At 47.0% G+C, this 17563-nt stretch overlaps 1 protein-coding gene across 4 annotated transcripts in view; it reads right to left on the bottom strand.

Annotated features, from left to right (window-relative positions):
* Positions 1 to 1846: 1846 nt before the first annotated feature.
* LOC149352930 (uncharacterized) overlaps positions 1847 to 17563 on the bottom strand; it is a 243581-nt gene continuing 227864 nt past the window's right edge. For all 4 annotated transcript variants that reach the window (XM_089582141.1, XM_089582139.1, XM_089582140.1 and 1 more), the window contains 3 exons: positions 13705 to 13871; positions 7216 to 7611; positions 1847 to 2262 (listed from right to left, as the gene is read on the bottom strand). In XM_089582141.1, the coding sequence (XP_089438267.1) occupies positions 2237 to 2262; positions 7216 to 7611; positions 13705 to 13871 (589 nt within the window). In that variant the 3' untranslated portion in view covers positions 1847 to 2236. The remainder of the gene's footprint in view (positions 2263 to 7215; positions 7612 to 13704; positions 13872 to 17563) is intronic.

Here is a 17563-nt window from a genome sequence, read left to right on the forward strand (position 1 = left end):
TCCTTTGAGGGGTGTCTACCGCTTCCTTCTTGAGTTGTAACCGCCGATAGTCGATGAGTTGCAAGTTAGTGGCTAACAATACCAGAAAGGAGCAGTCAAACTCTGTTCATTATTCATTATAGTGTATCCTGCAAGCAGTATCCTGTAAGCAGCTCATAACGTGTCTCATGTCTAAATATGGCATCTTCATTTCTGGAGGGCTAGTCTGTGGAATGCCACTGCTGTCTTCTAGTGCTTTGAGAGTGATTAGTGTGATTCGGAGGTTCTTACTGATCACGGACTTTGCCCATTCTACATTTCTGAGCGTTTTAGCTGCAGAGGTCCCCTCACTATGCACATATCGCTTTCATCATCGCTGCGGCTATCCCTGAACCGGCAGTCCGAAAGTATACCTTCTGTGTTTAAATTAAGAAATAGTTCCACAAACGTCAACGGATTGTTTCAATACCTTCCAGGATGCATGTCCAAGCCGACAGCCAAGCTAGATGCAAATGCGCTCACCCGGACTTTCTGTGTTTTCGAATGCGACGCTGACACTGCACATACTGTCGTATATCAGCGGTGTTCTACCGATAAAACGGGATATACGAGAGTGATGACTCGGGCATGCACACTGGGCTTACCTTTAGCAAACTAAGGTAGGCCTGCGATGGGACGTTGCAGGCGACTATCACAAGTGGACACATAATAATCGCTTTATCGAGAACTTTTGCCACTTTTAAGCAAGGCTTGTTTGCACTCCTTCTTCTAACTTTATCTCCCTTTCTCATTGTGCCTAATGGCAAACACCTTGAATAAAAAAAAACTGTCAAATGAGGTGGAAGCTCAGATGCCACAAATACTAATTTGGCCACCTTCCTACTTTCCTAACACTCTTCCAACTGTGACTCGTACTGCAACTTTATGAGACACTAACAAACCTTTCACTTTGATTACTTTGGCTACTGCATGCGGTGGCTCAATGGTGTTCGCCACGCTTCTGTTTAGTGGTATACAGGGCGGCAGGTAAGTAAAAGTTTGTAGCGAGAACGAGGACAAAGAGACAAACGGAAGACACATACAGGACGTAGTGTCTGTCGTCATGAACAATCTAGTCCTCCCAAATGCTTTGGCTGAGCGTAGAGGGCGTACTTCTCGGCAAGAGAGGGACAAAGGGCCTGAAAGGGGAGGCACAACGTTCGGGCGCTGCACGCCTGTCTGCAGGGACGCGAAAACAGTGGAGAACGAACACAGGCGCATGCTCACGTAATAAACATAGAAAACGACCACACCGAGATTCAGCGGTAAAAATAATTGCGTCCTGCTGTTTTTGCCAACAGGAAGAAAACCTGCTTTGTCGTCGAGTTTTCCCCCAGCGCTACATCCAAACTTACCGCGGCTTTTATGTTGGCTTTATTCGTCCTTGTTTAAAGAGAAACAGGATGGTTTTACCGCTTGCTGCAACTACGCTATATTTTTTTGATTTTCTTAACCGCTCCCGTTTTGCTGTAAGAAAATTTTAATTCGGGAAATAATGAATTCCGAAAGCAGTTTTAAGAACAGGCGACTTGTTATACTTCAGATAACTCTCTGTGAAATACGCTTACAAGTGGTAACACGTCGCGATCTCGCGAAAGGAGGTTCATGATCGCGCACTTATTCCTCGGCTTTAAAGGCTCTCTTCGCACGCTCATTTCTCGAATGAAAATTCTGTCCAGTGCTTGAAGCGATGCCAGCATTTGCAGTGACTCCGTATTCCTGCCTAATGCCCTGGCCGTGGGTGTACCGCTTATTGCGGTGACACAAGGAAGCACAATTTCAAGCGAACCATGCATTCGCATCGCAAAAAGAGGAGGCACACACAGCATGTCGGCAATATGTTTAATGCGACAGCGCCGCAACGCAGGCAAGGCAAAGAAAGGAATTCATGAGGCCACCTATTTTATAATAGCTACGGCCAACTAAGACTAAAACGCAGCACTCGTGGAGGAGAAGGCCTTGTCTCGCCAGCTGTAAATAGTTTTCCAGTGGGTCTTTGGTTATCGAGCTCCTGGCTCCGCTTGCCTTATGAAAACTGACGGTTCGCGTGTTTGGTGTAGCGCTCGAGCGAAACCGCGACACAGTGTTTCGTGGGTGAAAGCTGAGGCTGCCTCCGCGGGTCCAAGCAAACGCGGCTGCCCAGCCTCTCTCCTTCGGATAGGCGTTGTAAATCAGTCTTTGCACTCTTCTCCATCTTGGACAAACAGGTGACGGCGGCTTACGTCGGCAGCACTTCGATGTAACCTGTGGGAGCGAAAATGGCAGAAAAAAAAAGTGGTCCACTAGATTCACTCTTAGTGCAACAAATGCACAACTCTGTTTCACACGTATTCTGTTTCAGGTCGAGCAAGGAAAAAAAAAAATACAGGAACACGGTTATTTAAAAAAGTATCAACTAAACCACCACCACTACTACTACTACTATACTACTTCTATAGTACGTGAAACAACAGTCTGCACGCCAAGTACTGCAATCTACGGCAATACTAAAACTTGATTTTTAGCAAACGGTGAATCGCGCCTTCGAATTTTTTTGGTAACACTGGCTTTAATTACAGCAGTATTTCGGAAGTAAGAGTTTCATTATAATAACAATGATAACTGCGCCTCCCGTCCAACTTTTGAGTCATTTTACTAGTTTGGAAGACAAGTTAAGGGTAACTAGCAAGAAACGCAACTGCGAATGAAGGGCTTGTCTTTAGTAATGTTCTTTGAAAGTTCATATTGTGATAACGGCGATGCAAGGCGACAAAGGTACAGCGCAAAGGAGACAGTGGATGTGGTCATACATGATCGTACATGATATAACCACACACGGTCATTCCTATAATGAACCAATAAAGAAAACAGCAGCTCTCCTAGCCCTATTGCGTAACGAATGTTTTTATGGACGGGACCAAGGTACACAATAGCATTAGTACCTACAACCAGGAGCCGGGAAATTACTAAGCGAAAAAGCCCTCCATTTATTTGAGATTGTAGCATATTCTCGGCGAGGGAATTAGTAACGAGGAACAGGGTCTCAAAAAGTGGCGCGCCACAATTGTCTGAACGTAAAGTGTGGCATTATTCAAAATCAATAGTGAGCCCTCCATGGAACAGTGTGCTTATCTCTGAATATAACACACTGCAGCCCTGACATGCATTCTGTGCATATCTCGAGCTTCGGACTAAAGCGCGCTAAGGTCTTCCAAGAGTTCTACGAGTACTGCCATTTTGTGCTTTCAAGGAAATTACAATAAAATTGATGCGGTGTCCTTCGCAAGGCGTCCACTTTGAGGTACTGAGCCCCTGCACGCCTTTAACCATTCGCTGAAATAAAGGCAGGCCTGAAATACTGGGATTCTCCTGCGTAAGATCTCAGTGAACCCGGTGGCAGCTCCAACATTTTGTTCCGTCTCTCCTGCTGCACACACTTCATTCACAGCGTCAGCCGCTTGTTTTATTACTTTCGCCAAACTTCGTCCCGCCGGAGATATTGCGATTAGTGCCACCGCCGGAGCCCAATCTCAAGTCAGTACCCGAGTCGCGCGAGCGATTTCTCTTACGTGGCTTATATCGGGCCGCATTTTGATTTCATTGCCTCGAGACGACTTAGTTTCTCTAGGGCCGCTCGAGCGTCGCCCTGGCGCCCGGAACGCTACCGGATGTGCCTTTGCTTCCCGGCGGGCGCGCTTTGGAAAGGAATTTCAGCGAAGCGCGTCAATTAGAGCGAATCGATTCGCAGCACCTGTCGCGCGGGCTTAATTATTAAGCCCAATGAGTTTTCTCTTCCCGCGGCTGAACTGGACCGTGCTTCTCCATGCTAATGGGGGTGCGAGCCGAAGGGCTCGCGCTGCGAGTGCCGGCCTTCTTTCAGGCGCTTCTCTTTCTTTTTTTTTATTCCCTTAACTTTTCACGCTCTTCGCTGCCCTTTCCTCGTGAAAAGGTAAGCGGGGCGGCTACGGCTTGCGCCCAAGATCTGTCTGCAGCGACGCGCGCAGTGAGGCGCTCTTGCGGAACAATTAGGCACCTTCGCATCTGTCGCCTCTTTTCTCAGCCTGACGCTGTCAGCGTGTGCCGCGCTGCTCAGTGGGCTCGCGGACGAATTGAGTGCGAAGCAAAGGCGAGTGTCGCGAGTAAGAAAGATGCGGGGACGAGCTGGAGGAGGATGTCGCGGGCTGGTCTGAATTGCCGCGACTGTGCTTTCGCGCAGACATCAGGGCTTCCCCAATTAACAGCCTCACGCGCTATTGCCACACACAGAACAAAGTTGCGTGAGGGCTTTTCTTTAAATTGTTTTCGCTCTTTCTGGCAAGCCTTGGTATTTGTTATAGGGTAGCCGGTGCCTCTTGCGTACTTCTCTCTTTATTTTGCTTTGCGTTTAAAAATAAAAAACAAAAAACAAAAAACTACGTTTACGCGAAGTTGAATTTCGGCTAGTGATTATGTCTTCCAGTCGCGTCCTCTATGTAAATATGTCAGATGCTCAGATGCTTTAAAAGCGGCAGCAAAATGCCCCGTGATAATAACTTGGAGAAATGAAACTACGTGCCCCCCTTCACCCTTCAGGCCACGCGTAGCGTAACGAATCCAGGCGTCCATACCATCAGCTCTAAAATCACGGCTGTAATGGTACCATTACGAAGATATTAAACGCTGACAGTAGTTTGGTTGTGGCCAATGGCATCATTTCTTTTTTACGCGAATGATGTTCACACACAATTATTTACCAGCTGCGGCACTAAACGAAGTGATATGATGCCGGTAATTAGTAATTAGCGCAATTTAATATCGACTATTAGACGCCGTGAAATCTCGTCGATCATCATAAGGACGACTGGCTGAAGTGTGGGGCAAGCAACCATAGAGCACAAGGGCGCAGAACGCGCAGAATAACCGAAGTTTATGGGTGACTCTCACAGTAAGTGTAGGAAAGTGGCGGGAGTGGCCGGTCCCTTCTACGCAGTGCATTCCTTGGTTTTTCTTTGTTAAAAAAGAATGAATACTTGTGCCTTCTAGTAAACATTTTCTCAGTCATGAATGGTGCGGTACGATGCGTATTTCGGAAGTCTGAATGTTACTACGGCATACAAAGTGCTGCAGTACCGCGAACACACAGGCAAACAAATGTAGCGTCGGACGAGCCTGTCAAAGGCGTGTATGCCTGTATGCTTATTGCAGAGACTCTCATACTCGCCTGTCTGTATTAAGCAGCATTAAACGTGGTGTCCTCCCAATTCATTCTCTTCGAGGGAAATATACCGGGAAGAATGTCAACGTTGCGTTTCGTAGTCGCCATTTCGAACAACGTCAGGGCCTTGTTACCTAGCTGCGCTTGGTCTCACAACTTGCTCGAGGTGGAGCAGCAACCACGAGAGCTAGGTGACAGCTTTCACACGCATGCTGTTCTAACGCGTATCGGGCCACTTACACACGCGTAGAAGCAGCCGAATCGTCCTCGTAGCTTTCATTCTACCGCCAACAGGCTGCCAGACGGAGTATGCATGCATGCATCTGGATGGCGGGGTCACTTGCTAAACCTATACTTTGTTTGTGCACGCGAAGCTTCTACCCAGAAGCTTTAGCCGACTTCACATAGTCGTGTCGTTTTTTGTTTTTTTTTTGTATAAACCTGGTAAGCCATTAGCAAACTTTTGACAACCAGTACATATTCATCAAAAGTCTGTTAGGCCTGTGAGTCATAGCTTGGTTTTGATAGCACGGAGCATTAAATGGATAGGTAGTTATTTTCATGCCCTCTGTGCGAAAATGCATGTGTGACCTTAGGCGCCTCAAAAGGCTAATTTATTATAGCGCATCAGTTGGCCGGTCGAGACTTCGAGAGCCTGCAAAAGCATACTCGCACATCATAAGCGCCGCCCGAAAAGAGGCTCAGGGACCCTTTGTTCTGCTTTTCGCGAAAACACAGCGTGTTATTTTGAGGCGAGGCGCCGCCGTTATTGGCAGTACGGTTCTCTGACAAGCCGTGGGAAGTCGGAGAGTGACGACAGCCGGATGCGCCATGGGCTCCGGATCCGTCGACACCGCCTGTAACCGAAGCCGCTTAGTCGGTCGTACCGCGCAGCCGATGTTTATGGCTTTGCGGCATGCGCTCTCGCTTCTCAAAGAAATGGCGATATTTTGAGCGCTCCTGGTATCAAGCTTTCCGGTGTCTGAAGGCTTACCGCGGCTGCATGCGGTAAAGAGTGCGAACGCGCCGCAAGCGTTTCCGGCCTAGTCGCAGACAACAAAGTGCTGATCCTCTTCCGTTCGTTTTTAAAGAAGATGCAGTACGGGCGACAGCCGCGTACAGGCACGGTGCGAGGGAATATCGTGTGGCCCAACCGCGCGGCTCGTAGACGGTAACTGGTAGTTATGGACCAAAGGGAGGGAAGTCCCGGTTTTAAAAAGCGATCCTCGGGTCCTCCAACTGTGTTAAGGAGTTCAGGTCTATGGTTCGATGGAGAGTTGGAACCATGCGGAATTTTTTTAATCCTTTACGTCATGTAACCTAGCTAAGTTGCCTATTTTCCCGCCTTCAAGGCCCCTTTTGCCTCTGGCAAGACCCGTCCCAGATAGCGGCGCCTTTGATGCAGTTCTGATGCATAATCAACCCAAAGGCACAACTTGGGACGTGAAGGCAATGCAGAGATCTGAGGTGAACGCACATTTCCGCTGCACGCGACGCTTCCACCCGTGTGCCCGTGTGCTGTGCGATGTCAGTGCACGTTAAAGAACAGTGGTCGAAATTTCCGGAGCCCTCCACTACGGCGTCTCTCGTAGCCTGAGTCGCTTTGGGACGTTAAACCCCAATAAACCAAACCAAGCATAATCAACCACAAGTCCCGTTAGGCTCAGACAGGCGTGGAGATGAACCAGGAAATAGCATTACTCATGCGTTCAACACAAGCATTTTCTTCCTTCGAGTCGAAGTGACAGCACCCTCCCTCCCTCCGTAACGGCGTCCACTCCGAGGCCAACCACTTCACGTGACGGTACAGGGCCTATTGTTGAGAGCAACCTCCTTCCTGTCCTGCCCGGATGATCCTTGGTCAGCAGGGGAACGCGAGACATTTAGGTTACGACATTCTACGGCGCTGACGGCCGACAGGAAGTGTTACATACAGCTGCCGCCGTGAAAATCACAATATCCGCTAACTGCTTGCGCTTCACGACAAGTTCGCTGTGGCGAAGCCAGATTAACAAAATGCACACCTTCGGCTCTGCGGATCTCCTGGAGCTTCTTGTCGTGCGGCAGCGTCCCGGTGGCGGACACGAGCTGCACGAGCGGCGGGCTGCTGGGCTTGCGGAAGGACACGCGGCCTTTCCCGTGCACGGCGGCAGTGACGCGCACGTAGTTTGCGTCTTCGCAGGACGCGTCGGCGGCGCGGCTGCCCAGGCGCTCGGGGTCGGACTGGCAGGGCCGGCCCAGCTGCGGCGACGAGAGCACGCTGCCGTTGCTGAGCGAGCTGCTGGAGCGCTCGAACGCCGGCAGGACGTAGTTCAGGTCCCGGGCGTCGCCGCTGCAGCTGCGCGCCGCCTCGGGGCTCTCTGGCTGGCGCCGCCACGCAGGCGGCATCGACAGGGACGGAGTGGCAGGCGCCGAGCGGCCTGCACGCGCGTCCACGCCGCAGCAGCAGCGCGCAGAGCGGTATAGTTAAGACTCGTCTGCGCCGCTCATGGGGAAAGGGCGCATGTTTCAAAGGGACTGTGGCGGAAATTACACGCCTTCTACAACCTTCTCTCGGGTGCTCTCAGAATGTGTACTTTGAGGCGTATCTAATAAGCAGCAGCATTTTGAATAAATTATGTAGACACACACACACAAAAAGAAGACAGCCCAGTGCTGTACCGCGCATTCTTGCTACTCGAAAGTGTGTTCGAAATGACCTACTAACAAACTCAACTGTAAACGCTACTAAGAAGTATAGTATAGTATAGTATAGTATAGTATAGTATAGTATAGTATAGTATAGTATAGTATAGTATAGTATAGTATAGTATAGTATAGTATAGTATAGTATAGTATAGTATAGTATAGTATAGTAAAATGCCAACACTGTTCCCACTTCGAGTTATTGATCAATTCGCTCTCGCCCTACCATAAGCTTGCTGTCCCGGTTAGCTCAATTGGTAGAGCGACTGCTCCGGTGAAGCGGTGGTCCCGGGTTCGAACCCCGGACCAGGACGAATTTTCCTTTAACTGCGCGAAGTTTCTGAGAAAGCTGTATAGCTTTCCTTTGTAGCCGTATGGCTGCGTTCGGGTGGATGCCAATAAGTAATTACTCCCTTATTACAGTATAGTATAGTATTGAAAGCATAGTTTATCAAGACAATTTCAGATATCTTCGATTTATTTAATATTTTTTTATACCATTGCCCAAGGCCTGGAAAGGAGGGATCTGTAATTATTTTGTCCAAAAAAGTATTTCAAACCAAAAAGAAATTCTTGATTCGAAAGAGGTGGGCCCTGCTGTTTATGCGAACTGTGGGTGCTAGTAGCTGAAAGTATATTTCCAGGAGATGCTTAAAAATTTGTGCAGCAAATTTATGACTGCTGCGGAGTACGCCCGGCCGTTTTTGTCGGTTTCTAAGTTTTATTCTTTTTCTAAAATTGCAAACTTGGCACAAGAAAACTTTTGGTTACTTTGGAGCTTTTTTTTTTCAAAAAAGAGAAAATTAGCTATGACAAATAATACTTAATGCTGAATTTTACAAAAACTTCCGTACCTAAAGAAAAAAATTACTGACATATATTTAACGCATCGGAAATATTATTGCCAAAGTCTCAAGAAAGCGCAGAACCGCAAGGACTTTGGATGGCGAATGAGAAAAAAATGTTACGTATGTTTTATATTCTGTGGAGATATTGCACATTATATGCAAAAAACAAGTTGAAATGCTGCTGGTGTAGTAGAGACAACACTTCTAGACAGATCATTTTATGCACATTGCTGTTTGCGCCTACTTTAGTTATGAATGCCTGAAAATTTTTAGGCAACATTTCTGTTTGCCAAAGAGTGCACTTAGTTATTCTTGTCCATTTCGAACTTTTATTCTTTTCTCTAAAATTTTGCAAGCTTAGCAGAGGGGAAGTTTCTGTTAATGTTGGACGTCTTGATCTGACCAAAAGACCTAACCATTATCATAACTAGTTTACATTCTGTTCTTTGCAAACTTATCTACAAAACAATATAAGATTCACTCATGCGCCTGGGAGTATTAGGAAGAATTATTGCTGAAAATTAGAAAAAGCGCAGGGAAAAAACAATTCGAGACGATAAACACCGCTTGAATTGTTACTTTTATACTCTGCGCAGGTATTCACTATATGGATGTTCATAAGCAATAAAAAAAACATGTTGAAAAATAATAATGGCAGGTTCAGCATATCAATGAGGCCTTTCTGCAAGGCTTAACCCACTTTGTAGATCTGAAGAAACCTGTTTTCTGCAACGTGTGTGAAACACCGATCGAAGCCAGGGACTCTCAAGCTGATTGATTTACCATAATATATATGCGGACATTTACATTACCGCCATTGAAAACATAAGACAGCGCACTCACGTGGACAAGATAAAAGATTTTAACGACTTGCATGAGTAATGCAAACCTCCAGCTTCGTGATGTGACGCGCGTGTCAGTGGTAAGACCCTCTCCCACAATTCCCGCCCACGTACTTGATGGGCAAGAGGCATTCTTCCTCTTAGCAGCTTTACGCGGTGCCCTGACTGCAGCAACAAAGCTTGCACAATTAAGGTGGATTTAGTACGTATAGATGCCCTTATAATTAAAAGCAAGTGGACAGAGCAAAAATAGGTAAAATGTTTCTTTAACGTTGTGTGCTACCCCGAAATTTTAACAATATTACTATCCCATCCGTAAAAGATATATCAATGAATTTTATATCTATTAGTAGATATGCTTGCATAGAGCGCAGTATAACTGTTGTCACAACAGCTTTTTCTTCAGTATTTTGGGACCTTGCAAATAAATTATTGTACATTCAACGGGATTTCCTGTAGTATTTCTGTAGTCCCCTGTCGTAACGACAAAGCCAGTTCTGTCGGGACAAAACACGTCTTAGCGATACAACAGAAAAATTTATCGCAACTACAAAACGGCAAATTTTTTTGCCGTATTTTGGGACCGGCTCTGTCGCATTTTTAGCCTGGGTACGTACAGTCTTATTCGCTGAGATGAGGACCTCCAATGCTAGCAGAAAAACTATGTGCGCAAAGTTTTCAAAATTTGAAAAAGTGAATAAACGTTTAAAATAGACAAAAATAACTGGGTGCACTGTATGGTAAATATAAATGCCCCAAAAAATTTTCAGGTATGTAATTCGAAGAAATTTCAGTTAATTCGCAATCAAAGTTGGCGAAAGCTGCAGTATGCGGAAAAAATGTCTCTTTAGACGTGCTGTATCTACTAAACCAGCAACATTATGCACCATGTTTTTAATACTTATAGATATTGATATAGTGCTCAATATCTCGTCAGAATATAACAAATAAAGAAATGTGTTAATGCGACAGCGAGCGTTAAAGGCCTCGTTCCACGGAAAATCTGGCGCCGGCGTTGTGAGCGAAATATCATGAGCATGACTCTGCCAGGTGGGGCCCAGAGAGCGACCCGGGAGGCAGGTGGGCCACCCAGGTCACGTGACCTTGCGGGGTCATCACAACCTGCCCACCGGATAGGGAGCAAACTGCCCCCCCGTAGCAGGTGGCAGCTAAATTAATGACTAAGTCGCTCGGGAAGAACAACCTAGGCTTCGCAAAGGCCCACCGCTGGGAGCACCTGCCATCGCAGGGCAGTGGTGCATCGCTTAACCGCTGCACCACTGCGCCAGGAAGGGTATGGGGACTCCCAGGAATCTATGAATGTAACGTAGAGGATGACCTTCTGCATATATGGGAATTAACCCATTACGCTATCGCGTCATATCATTAAGGCAGAGCTTAAGTGTCTCCTCCAATTTTTTATGCGAAGCATATTACTAGAGCTACACTACAGCCCGTCGAGCGCGGCGGTGGAGCTACCATTGACCTTTAGCGTGACCACGTGACCCCACGTGACAACATGACGTCACAGCAGAGGAGAGATGGGCTGCCGGCTCGCGCGGTCGGCCGCGGCGGTGGAGGCTCCGCTGCAGCTGACCACGTGACGCTACAGCAGCGGTATAAAGCTGAGCTTGCCTCGCTCTCCGGGCACTTACGAGGCGGCCAGGTGTTGGGATGCCGCCTAGAAGCAGGGCTGATTTGAACGAGAAGCGAAAGCTTCAGCGTGCCACAGAGACCGATGAAGAGCGGGATGAACGTCTGGCTAAGCGGCGTGCTCAATATGCGGCTCGGCGACAACGTTCTACAACAACTGAAGAACAAAGCGAGGAACTTTACCAAGCCTAGCCATCAATATGCTTCGCATCTGACTAGGCTTAACCTTAGCTAAGCCTCAGCCATTTTTTTCAGTCTTCATGGCTCTGTGCTTTCTTGAAGTTTGAGCAGTAATATTTCATTATCCGCGAAGGACACATTGATGAATTTTTTATCAGTTCGTAGATAAAGTGTCGTGTAAAATTCCGCTGCAAATCTTTTCGGTTAAAGCTCATTTCCTCTTTTAGACGACATACTCCAAAGTTACCCAATAGTTCTGGCGCACCAAGTTTATGATTTCTTTAGTAAATGAATAAAATTGACACATCGGCAGAAATGAACTGGAGCACTCCACAGCAGTCATAGATTTGCTGCATAATTTTTTAAAGCGCCTCCTCGTAATATACCTTCATTTATTGGCGATCAAATTTTTCAAAAATGGAAACACACGTGAGTTTACGAGCCCAGCTCTTCGTCACCGAGGATTTTTTTGTTCGAAACAGTTTGTTCTATGTAAACATAATTGCTGATCCCTCCTTTCGAGACATCGGGAAATGACGTCAAAATATTAGGCACATTGAAGATGTCGACTAGCCATCCGCTGCATTCATCTGAAATCGCCCAATATATAATTGTAAATATTGCAGTACAGTACAGTGCAGTACAGTACAGTGGCATGAGGAACCAAAATATTCTTCTTCATGCAGGTTAGATGGTTCGGTTAGACAGTCGCATCAAACACGTCGACAGTGGTATCAGGACAGGAAACCGGTACGCATACGGCCGAAGAAGGAGTACAGTACAGTACAGTACAGTACAGTACAGTACAGTACAGTACAGTACAGTACAGTACAGTACAGTACAGTGCGGTATTTGGTACATGCAAATATTACGCGTATTGCTGAGCGGGGCCTTGGCATACAGTCCGCATTAGCTAAGCGCCCGAGCACCTCAGCGCTCGACAGACCCCTCTGCGTCGATTTACATTGAACAAACGTCACGTGCGCAAGAATTCGAACACAGAGTGCGCAATACAGCGGTGTTTCACTGAGCTTGCTGCCGTCATTTGAGCTCCGATAAATTCGCACACAACTGAGCTCTGTCTGTGCTGCGCAACCATCAGACGTTCAAGACCAGACAGCCAACAGTTTGTATCTGTATGCATCCCATGACACTCATACTGAAGGCTAAGTAGTGAAGTGCCGATAATTTTGGTCAGAGTCATCCTTTTAAAGCATGCTTCCTCCGTACTGAGCCCTTGATGCGCTACGAGGTCTGCAGTGGGCGACCTTGAAGAACATAACTATTTCGCACTCAGCGAGTTTCTCCCTCCGTCCTTTTGCTCTCCTTCCGTTTCACACTGAAATCCTGCCAGGTGACTGAGTGATACGTTGTATTTGCTCAACTTATCTTTGCCTGGGGTGAGTCCTCATTGTAGCAACTCTGTGGTAGTCAGGAGAGCACGACAGGGTGTTCTGAATTCCTGGCAGATGTTTTCATTGCTATATGCTTCACTTGGTGTAGCTTTCCGCGTATAGTTTAGCTCCTCTTTCCTGAGTCAGAAAGGGTTATCGGTTTCCATGTTTTTTTTTTTCTATTATTGTTTGTTAATTTCGATGGTGTACGGGTACAATGATCGAGGGAGGTATTAGAGCAAGGAGCCCGGAAGCACGGGACTGCAATAGTACCTCTTAAGATCGAATAAATCAGGCTGAGTCAAGGATGCACATTAATATTTCGCGTGGCGCAGGGTAAAGGACTCATAATAAGTGCGAGCATAAACTCATGAGGCACAAAACAGAAATATAAACAGGCATACCAACACAGTACATAGACATGTGCTGAGAGCAAGTGCAAAAGAAATCGTATTCTGGCAGAAATACGAAGCAACCGATTTGATGAAGCAGACATGAGCAAGAAAAGCGTAAAACAAGTTAATAGCCTATGTACAGTGAGAAAAAATTTATATATTTAAAAAAGATGCTGTTTTGTTTTACGCTCTTTCGTTGTTTTCTTATGTTGAAAAACGTACATGCCGCAACTGCAACGTACAACCCACTCCAGCCTAAGACCACGAACAGAGGCCGGCAGTACCTGATTGATAAATCTGCTGATATCGCACAAGGCAAAGCAAGTCAACCAGATCACATGAAGGACAGTAAAGAAAAAAAAAAACGAATGAAGCACTCCAGAGCACGTTTTCGCCCTTTCCCTCACTTTTTCAGTTCGAATAAATAAATAAACAAAAGCTAGACGTGCCAACTTCCACGCGTAAGCGAGTGCCGTGCGTGCTTTTCCCGCTATGTACGACGAGTCACTCACGTACCAAGCCTTACGCAGGAGGACCGCTGGGCGACAGCGCGGGACTGGCACCAGGAAGCGAGCGCCGCCTTGCGGGCAGCCCACAGCGACACGGCCCTCTTCAGCTCCCGTATCACCTCCTGGCCGCGCTGGGTGCGGAACTGGAACACACCTTCGCCCGTACAGCAGCGCCTGCGAACCACCAAGAAGTCGACGCTCGCACATAGGGGCCCAACTGCGGTCGGGGATCGGTGCTAAGCCGAGCCAAATGCCCGGAGATGCTGTCGCATGCTCAAATTAAAAAAAAAAATCGATTTGGGCTATTTACGCATAGGTTGACAAATAAGAACGTACTCTTGAGTCGCTTGATCAGGACTTCGCCCTGGTGAAATTATCATGATGATGGTGCCAGTTGTGAAGAAAAATCTATGAATTCGAATATTTCTATTCACTTTCTGGTAAATAGATCGATAGACCGGAAAGCAAGCGTGTTGTCACTTTCTTCCGTCCCGACATTGTGCTGTTTCTCGGTATAAACAATCGCCCGACGATACAGGTATGGGCTAGTGAACTAGCCCGTACCACTGGTACACAGTGCTCCATCATCATATTGCCATGTGTGCTACCTCGACTTGCTGCTGGCTGCTCGAGGCAGATCAGCAGCAAAGGAGAAGAGGATCCGGTGGAGCGATGTTTCTGTTTGTGCTCAGTCTCGTTTCTTCTTTATTGTTGTTTTGTTATTAGTGCGAAAGCACCCATACGCTCGTCAACACCGACCAAGAATCTTGTCACCGTAAACACTATCTCGAGCAAAAGCTTGAAGAAAAAAAATGTTTATTGTATATTCACCTGGCTATTCAGTCACCTGATATTGTTACCAGAGTAAAGAGCATGTAGGCCCTCATACATTTCAGACAGCTGGCTTGCGTGACTGCGCCGGAATAATGTTTTTTCCGCACACCCACGTCCAGTAAACTTTTGCGGGCGATAGTTCGTACTTACATACGTCCACCGTGCACCGTACGTACGATCTTGTGCCGTTGCCTAGCAACCCGAGTGACCACCCGAGCTTACTACTCAAGTTACTCGGGTAAGCTCGGGGGAGTTCGGAGGAGCGTCGCGCCAGCTGCGCGAGAGGTTGCTCGGGGAGACCAGCATATGGGTCGCACAACCCCTGCCGGTGGCCGTGACAGAAACAGCCACCTGCCAGTGCAGTGGCGCATCGCTTGACCGCTGCGCCACCGCACTGGTAGTGGTATATAAGGACTCGCCGCCATATGCGACTCTTAAGCAGAGAATGACCAATTCTGCTGATATGGTCATTAGCCCATTAAATATATCGCACCATACCCTTAATGCGGAGCTTAACTGTGCCCTCCAATTGAAGAATGAACACCTGCCTTCGCATGTCTACTCGGTTTAACTACGTTAAACCCCTACCATTTTTTTTTGCCACGCCCCTGAAGAACGTAAGCATGAATGCCTGTGAGTTTTGTGTGAACGTTAGAATATACTGTCCTTATTGACTTCATGGCACTCGACATAGTTGGGCTAATGTGGACAGCAAAGGAAGAGGACAGATTGAGGGTTGGTATTAAGGGAGTAATTACTCTGTACAATCCACCCAACCACAGACACACGGCTGCAGAGGGAAACTATACAGCTTCCACAGAAACTGCGAGATTAAAGAGAAATTCTTCCTGGCCCGGTGTTCGAACCCGAGACCACAATCTGTGCGGGGCAGCCGCTCTACCAACAAAGCTAACCAGGAAGGCTAGCAGAGATATGGCAAGTGAGAATTAATCAGTAACTCGAGGTGGGAACGGTACGAGTCCGCCTTGGAGGATTCGTTTAAGCATTCTGCACTTGAATGTAGTTAATATAAAGAGCAATGTACGCCCATAAAGAACGGGAGCAACCAAGGTAGGGGGTAAACGGCTGTTCTCAGCAAAAACGCACGCAGTTGAAGTTCAATAAGCTATACAGCTGGGCCAATATTTTTTTTTCCTTGCCCCCGCTGGCAAAGTTAGCTCGGCTGACTAATACACGTGTCACGAACGCACCAAAGAAAGACCAGTACCTCTGAATAGCTGCTCTTCCATATTTAGAAGCAGACACATCAAAATTCTTCTCACTCTCAAAAATTGGATTAAAACAAGATTCACGGGCGATGAAATACAGCCTCCCATCATTTTTTTTTTCCTGCATTCAAAAGCTGCTAGTCACCTCACAGCTTTTGTTAACCTCATCAACGGTGCACACAAATTTCGATGAAATGCATGGTCAAGGGATCGGAGTGCTCGCTCCTACAGGCCGAAACGCAGTCTGATGAACTCGGTGAGCGCGTTGGCCTGTAATTCCCGTCAGTGCTTGGGCAGAACTCGAAAGCAAAAGCAACAACCGCAGACCTCGCGAGAATAAAAAAGAAGTGAGTGGCTGAGCGCTCTCCGAGACGCCTGTCGGGTCATTTCATTTTGTGGCGAGCAGCCTGATTGGGTCTCGCTTCCGTGTTTCTGTGTGTTTCTTCTGTCCGAATTGAAATTTCTACTGAGGTGCACACGCAGCGTTGCAAACTGCGAGGAAAAGCCCGTCTATTAAGGAAACTGTCTTATCTCGCTACGTGGGTGAAGCAATTAAAGGCAACAAAGGGAAAAACGCGTTTTTTCCCCTTCAACTCATAAAGCTGGACTTCCGTAAGAGGAAACATCGACTTTGAAAACAAAATGTCGCAAATGCGGCTAATCAGAGAGAATATTTTGCAGTCGAAATTTCTGCGAGAGCAAGTTGACTCCAGTGACAGTGCTTCTGTCTGCGTTCTTTATGAACGAACGAAGCATTTAGGATGAAACACCACCGAAACTTTAAATTTAGGCATTCCTAAAAGGCATAGCTGCCACTTACAGACCGAGGGATCAATCAACACACGTGTGGGAGGGCGCCGTGTAATCGAAGCGCCTCGGCGCGCCTCTAGCGCGCTGACAGAAATGTTAAAGTAGAGGTTTCTGCGCTTAATCTCACTCATCAGTTCATACGCAAAGCGTGCATCATTTGGAATCCCCTTCCGCGTGACGCAGTTGAACCTCAGCCATCGCCGCATTTCGCAAACCTATTGCCATTTTTTTTTTCTCGTTAGCACTTCTTAAACATGTATTATTGTTGGTTTGCTGCTTGTATATTCCACTCATGCTGTACCCCACTCACGTCTGCAATGAGGTCGGCAAATAAATATCGCGAGCGCCATCACAGCACCGGCCACGTCTTAAGCGAGGCGATGCTCCTGCAGAAGAAAGGGGAGAATGTGAGTTCAGGGAACGGACCTTCGTGCTAAATGTGTAAATTCTCCCCTCCTTTTGCACGCGTATAAAAAAAATTAGGGTGAATGAAAGGGTTAGAAAATATTGAGAAGCGCTGCGGTGTTTCCAGTAGAAGCAGTGTACCGGACGGTGGCGCAAGCACGAGTATTTCTTGCTGCACACTGCGCTGACTAATTAAAGAAAATTATTCGTTCCATTTTAATTTCTGTAGATACAAGAAAGTTTCAGTTAAAAAGCTTGCCATGATCAGAAACAAAAGCTAGAAATCTCTCTTTCTTTTTATTATGGCAGCCTTAGTGTGAAAGGCCTTTTCATGGTCTGGTATAGACGAATTTAATAGGTGGTTTTTATTTGCTTCTGAAGTCTGCTTTCACGGCCGAATTGTTCCACCTATTAGCTATGAGATAAACAGTTCAGTTCCATGGATTTAACCCCAAAAAGCACGAATTGTTGTGCCAACCACGTTTGTCCCCAGTAGGACTAATATCTCTCTCCCCTTTTAGACCCCCCCCCCCCCCCCCTTTTTTTTTTCCTTAGAGTGTGCGCAACTGGATCAGGCCGTTCTTAACT

The sequence above is a fragment of the Amblyomma mixtum genome, chromosome 3 (genome assembly GCF_055824585.1).
Source record: "Amblyomma mixtum isolate Tamu chromosome 3, ASM5582458v1, whole genome shotgun sequence".
NCBI lineage: Eukaryota > Metazoa > Arthropoda > Arachnida > Ixodida > Ixodidae > Amblyomma > Amblyomma mixtum.